The 6,939-nt window shown below is 45.5% G+C and overlaps 1 protein-coding gene across 1 annotated transcript; it reads left to right on the top strand.

Annotated features, from left to right (window-relative positions):
• Positions 1-2,015: 2,015 nt before the first annotated feature.
• Positions 2,016-6,185, top strand: LOC149196774 (uncharacterized). Its single transcript, XM_089408426.1, has 2 exons — positions 2,016-3,596; positions 4,134-6,185. The coding sequence occupies exons 1-2, from the start codon at positions 2,016-2,018 to the stop codon at positions 6,183-6,185; spliced, it is 3,633 nt and encodes a 1,210-aa protein (XP_089264552.1).
• The last annotated feature ends 754 nt before the right edge of the window (positions 6,186-6,939 follow it).

The raw sequence follows: 6,939 nt of genomic DNA, 5'->3' as shown, positions 1-6,939 counted from the left end.
ATAGATATATATATATATATATATATATATATATATATATATATATAATATATATATATATATATATATATATATATATATATATATATATATATATATATATTATAGGCGCTAAGAGGTAATAATTCGCACCCTCCTAAGGATTCGGGGATGGCGGGGAGCTCTGACGGAGTCGGGATTTAGCGGCGAGTCTAACCGCACGTTCGAAGACCGCAGTCAAGGAACGGTTTATCACAGATCCCGCAATTGTTTCGGTGCTGGCCTCGCATCTGGGCGACAGGCCGATCACGGAGAGCGACAGGACTTAGTCTAACCGCCATGGAGAATCAACAATTAACGGACCTCGTGGACTTCACCGAGGATCCGTTCGAGGGACAGACGGTTTTCAGTAACCCTAACCATGCTAAGGCTGTTTTCACTCCGCCGGTTTCTGAGGAAGTTAGGGCACAGCTATTGACCCCGGTGGTTTCGTCTGAATCCGCGAATGAAGCTATTGGTATTGAGGCTCCGCCTCTCTCTCTAGGTATGGTAAACTTTCTCACCTCTTTCCCGCCGGATTCCTTAATCTTTGACGCCATTCCATCTCCTGTTCAGAACGTTCCTAGGGCACATAATAATCCATCCGAATTAGGGCAAGACCCTTGTCGAATTCCGGGGGTTCGAACTTCGGGATACTTCAGCACTCCTACTGTTAACATTCAAGTCTCTAAGCCCACGGCTCAGACAAAGAACACGGACCCTCTCTCGGAGCATCCATCAGCCCCCAGATCAAAGAAACGGAAAATTAGGTGTGTGAAGGCTACTCAGAAGGATATCTCGATTGAATTTGGGAACCCGGCAGATTTCGAGGAAACTATGAACAATGCCCGCACGATGCTGGTGGGACATGTGCGGGGGCGCTCCTTCACCTCGGACAGACTCAGGAAATGGGTACAGGAAATATGGGGAGGTCTTTTCTCGCAGCTGCCAGCGGTTCGGGTCCTCCCACGAGGATGGTTCGCCCTCAGATTCGCACAAGAGGAACACACGCACACCGTACTGGAGAAATTTTGGCATATTGAATCGGCCCCGGTTCTATTGAAGCGATGGAATCCCCTTTTCGACCCGGAAAGGGAGCAAATAGCTGCTGGGCCACTATGGGTTCGGCTGCCCGGGCTTCCACTCCAGTTCTGGAGAGAAGATGCTTTCACCCGCATTGGTGATGCTCTGGGCTCATATCTCGACCATGATCGATCTTATTTGGACACGGGAAGACAAACGGTTGCCCGAATTCTGGTACACCTTGACACAAGGGAGGGCCTGGAGGAAAAGATCACACTGAATGCAGGGAAGCTCAAGCGGATGCAGATTCTTGATTACGAAGGAGTGCCCTTCAGATGCAATAAGTGTCACCAAGTGGGCCACTTATACAGGGACTGTCCCCTGCTAAACAGCCCTGCCAGCACTTCAAAGAATTCGCCTATAATGTCCAGAAGGAACTCTCCGTTATCATCCCCTGTCATTCTGAAGACTGCAGATCATAAGGACGACCTCAGCGCAGTGGATCAGACAATGAAGGACGCCTCCACTCCTCCCCTGACTCGGGCTCGGGCTGCTGCTGCACAGTCATCGGGAAATCACCACTCCTCTTCCTTTTCTGTATTGGAAAAGTCTATTGAATTTATAAATTCAGCTCCTGTCATCTCTGCACATTGCATTATTTCATCACCCTCCTCGACACAATCCACTGCCCCCCCTACACTTACTCGTGCTCCATCTCCCCCAAAAGAATCCACCCCCAAAAGACACCAGCCTCACTCATATTCTCTTCGCCCCCGCACATCACTTCCGGATTCTTTAGCTCCCTCGATTGGTTTGGGCATTATTTCCCCTGGGATGGGTCTCACTATCACCAGAGGCCGAAGATCGGCACTTAACAAAGCCATTATTCGCGCTGGGGCCGAAGTTGCCTCAGGCCGCCAATCCACCATTGATGGGGTCCTTAGAGCCACAAAACCCCCTCAGCAGGGGCCCCCATGAAGTTCCTCTCTTTCAATTGTAGGGGGCTGGCCAGTCACCCCAAGAAACTGGCCATCAAACGACTTTTTGAGGTCGAAAATCCTGACATCATCCTCCTCCAGGAAACCCTAGGATCAGCTGAGGATGTCTCTCGATCCCTCAGTCTCTCATCTCCCCGATGGCATTTCATTGCAGCAGATGCCAGTGGGCGATCTGGGGGTTTGGCTATTGGTTTCAACCCACTTTCCATCAGGCTGGACTCTTCCTGGGGAGGTCCTGGATTCTTGGGAGCGGACATTTTTGCGATTGAGCTTGGAATGAATCTTCGTATAGTTAATATATATGGACCATGCCATCAAAGGGAAAGTTTCTGGAGAAATCTCCTGGGATTCAGATTGATGTCCTTGGACCACATCATCATAGGGGGGGATCTAAACTTCTCTCTGGGATACAGTGAATCCTGGGGCTCTATGGCGCAGATTGACTCTATTACAGACTTCATGAGAAGACTGCTGGATCTACATGATTTGGTTGACGTCCCTATGCAGAAGCCCCTTCCAACTTGGAGAAATAGGAGAGTGGGACAAGCTGCACTTGCCCGTAGACTAGACAGATTTATTCTCAAAGGGACATTGATTCAAAAACTCCATCGTCTTAAACAATGGGTTGGATCGGGAGGCATATCTGATCACTCTCCTATCCTTATGGAGATCATGGGCCCCCTTCCAAAGCCGAAATCTCCATTCAAATTCAATCACCTCTGGCTCGAGGATCAGAGTTTCATCAACCTGGTATCCAATTTCTGGAGGACACATCCTATTGACAGAGAAGCATCATTGGCAAGAGGATTTGTCAAAAACCTAACAGAGCTCAAACACTTGACTATTGGATGGGCAAAAGAGAAGAAAATCAGAGAGGATGCTCAGCTCATTAATATAGAAGAAGAGATTCATGGCCTCCTAGATGACCAGAACCGGGCTTTTGGATCCATGGGGGACAAATCTCGGCTATTGGAGCTCGAAAATCAGAAGCACAGAATCCTGAAACTCAGAGAGGAGTCCCTGAGGCTGAGGAGTAGGGCTGTATGGCTCAAAGATGGGGATGAGAATTCCCGTTTCTTCCACAATTTCGCAAAAGGAAGAAGGCTGGCAAATACTATTTGGAATCTTCCTATGCCAGACGGAGGAGTGGCTGATTCTTTCAACAAGCTCTCACAGCTTGGCACCTCACATTTCAGGCAACTGTACAAGAATCCGGCGGGCACAAATTTGGCAGAAATCATCAATGTGGCATCACATTTCCCCAGATATGTAATGGAGGAGGACATTGATTCTCTCACAGGACCAGTCACTATGGCAGAGTTGGAGAGCACCATCAAATGGTTTCAGAGAGAAAAAAGTCCAGGTCCGGATGGATGGACCATAGAGTTCTACTTAGCCTTTTTTGAGCTTCTTGGAGAGGACATCCTGAGGGTGGTGGAGGAAAGCAGAGCGACAGGACAAATCTATGATGCAATAAACACCACTTTTATAGCGCTCATTCCCAAATCAGACTCCCCCTCATCATTTGACGATTACAGGCCTATTTCATTATGCAATGTACTTTATAAAATCATCTCCAAGATCATTGCCAATCGGATTAGGCCCATTTTATCCAAACACATCGGGCCCCAACAGTTTGCCTTCCTGGAAGACAGACAAATCCATGAAGCCATTGGATCTGCGCAGGAAGCTATACACTCCATTTGGACAAAAAGGCTTAAGTGCATCCTTCTCAAGATTGATCTCTCCAAGGCTTTTGATAGAGTTAGCTGGCTCTATATCAAAATGATACTCATCCACTTAGGCTGCCCCATCCTCTTCATCAATTGGATAATGGCATGCATCACATCCCCCTCGTTCAGCATCCTTATCAATGGAGCGGCCTCCCACTTCTTCCACTCTGAGAGAGGCCTTAGGCAGGGATGCCCCCTATCTCCCTTGCTCTTCCTTGTTGTGATGGAAGCCCTGAGCCGCCTCATCATCTCAGCCAAAAGAGCAGGTACTCTCAGGGGATTGAAGATCACAGACGAATGTTTTATCACACACCTACTGTTCGTTGATGATGTGCTGATCATGCTTGATGGAAGGATGCAGGACATCACTACATTCAACCGCATCCTAAAGCTCTTTGCACAAGCCACTGGAATGGAAGTAAACCAGGCAAAATCCTCCATCACTCTGGTTGGAACATCAGTACAGGAATCATTCACTGCATGCCAGGTATTTCCATTCACCAACCATCCTTTGGATAGAGGGCTTAAATACCTGGGGTACTGGCTCAAACCAACCTCACAGAAGATTGCAGACTGGGTATGGTTGGTTGCAAAAATAGAGAAGAGGATCACTTGCTGGAGTTTTCGATATCTATCTAGAGCGGGCAGATTGACTTTGATTAAATCTGTACTGGAAGCCACCCCGGTTTTTTGGATGGCTCTGGCATGGATCCCTCGAAACATATTATCAAAAATCCAGAGAATATGTAACAGATATCTATGGGGAGGAAAACAGGATAAACGCACATTTGCATGGACCAGATGGAACTCTATTGCTCTCCCAAAAAAGTGGGGGGGATGGGGAATAAAGGATCTTCCCACATTTGCACAGGCCATGGCAGCAAAGATGGGATGGGCACTGATGACATCACACAGCCTCTGGACCTCCATTGTCTTCCACAAATACATTTGGCCCAGAAACAAGCTGGACTGGCTTAGAATGCCATCATGGAACAAGGTGGGTATATCATCTGTTTGGAAGGCTGTGCTTCACGCCCTGCCCCTCATCAGGGATAACATCGTTTGGAGGATTAACAGCGGTGACTGTGCCCGTGTGGGCCTTGACCCGTGGAATGGTAGTGGGGGTCGGCACAATCTACCTAGGGATCTTATAGACTGCTTATCAGCACAGCATATATTTGTGATTGCACAGGTCGCGGACAGGGATCGCTCAGACATGTTTCACCAAGCCTGGAAGACGGCCAACCAACTACACCTCCCTGCTAGATGGCACTCGACCTGGCGCGAATATTGCACTGCCCTATCTGAATCTCATATCAGGATAACAGAAGGTCCGGATGAATTGATTTGGTTTCTTGCTGACAGTGGTAAGTACTCACCAAGGGAGGGTTATACGCAGCTTAATATTCAGAAAAAGCCTGGGGTCCTTGATCAATGGTGGAGACAGATTTGGAAGCTTGCTGCATCTCCCAGATCAAAGCTGTTCACTTGGTGTGTACTCCGGAGCAAGGTTCCCACAGGTGATTTCCTTATGAGACACGCCATACAGGGCCCGACGTGGTGCATTCTCTGCAAATCTGACTCGGAGACCATATCTCATTTATTCCTTCACTGTCCGATGATGCAACAGATCTGGCAAAACATAAAACCCTTCATCCCATTCAATGGAGACTGGAGCGGGCCCGATCCGATCAGTTCATGGATAGATTGGACAGCGAGGCATAAGGGCACGAAACTGATCAACCTGCCTGTTATCATTCTATGGTCTTTGTGGAAAGTTCGGAACAGATGGACATTTGAGGATATAGCACCCCACTGGCCCCTCATCGAAGCTGGAATCATCTCTGCTTACAGAGAGTTACCTGAGCCGCCTCCCCCAAAAATTCGCCATCCAAATCCTCCGCCCAATATTGATCAATCCACCCCTTGGGCATACTTTGATGGAGCGGCAAATGCTCAGAGTTGTGGGGGAGGCATCATTCTGCATCATAACCTTACTCATTCCTATCACATCAAAGCTGGCTTGGGCATTGGAACCAATAATTATGCAGAGCTCATCACACTGCGGCACCTCTTGCATTTTGCACTATGTCATCATTACACTAGAATCAACATCTTTGGGGACTCGCAGACTGTTATAAATTGGTTCAATGATATCACGATTTGTCACATGCACACACTCAGAGCTATCATGGATGAAGTGCATCGATTAAAAGATGCTTTCTCACATATCTCTGTTACACACATTTACAGGGAGCATAATATGGACGCTGACAAATTATCCAAGGAGGCCGCGGTGATGGATCGTGGCATCTGGGAGATTACGGAAGTTTTGGGCCAGCAGCAACAGAAATACTACCACCGGCCATATATAGATCAGGACTACCCAACAGGGGGTCCTCATCTCGCATAAAATAAGGACAACAGCATCCACAGATCACTGATTTTTGCACAGCAAACACAGAAAATTCACTAGGATTATGCTATCAGAATAGTTGCAGAAATTGAAACAACACATTTACAGACAATTGATAGAATGTATTGATGTAAATTTTGAACTTTTGTACAGATCCTACAGTGATCACAGATCATGATATACTGATATATATGTAAATCTCTTCATATTAATGAAAGTTTTTACGGATTTTCCCAGGGGAAAAAAAAAAAAATATATATATATATATATATATATATATATATATATATATATATCTATGTATGTATGTATGTATGTATGTATGTATGTATGTATGTATGTATGTATTGAGTTTAATTGTTTAGTGTAATATATGTTACAATTGCCTTTCCAGATTGGTATTACTAGGGATGGTAAGTTTGAATACCTAGTTGAGTTTTAACACAATCCTAATGGGTATTTGGAAAAAAAATGTTTTGGAAAAAAATAATTTATTTATTAGTTAGATGGTGCGGAATTGTTTATACTCTACATATAATAATAATAATTATTATTATCTAATTTTAATGTCACGGCCAAGCTAGACACCAAAATGGTGTATGAGTGTAACATACCCTTAATTTTTTTTTTTTAATTGCATATATTCTCTACATATATAAATAATAATGATTATTATTATCTGATTTTAAGGTCACAACTATGCTAAACACCAAATTGGTGTATGAGTGTCACATACCCTTAAGTTTTTTTT

This window comes from Pinus tabuliformis, chromosome 2_2 (genome assembly GCF_031772625.1).
Source record: "Pinus tabuliformis cultivar Carrire ecotype Pingquan chromosome 2_2, CPIR1, whole genome shotgun sequence".
NCBI classification, from domain to species: domain Eukaryota; kingdom Viridiplantae; phylum Streptophyta; class Pinopsida; order Pinales; family Pinaceae; genus Pinus; species Pinus tabuliformis.
This window is presented reverse-complemented; position numbering and strand designations above follow the sequence as displayed.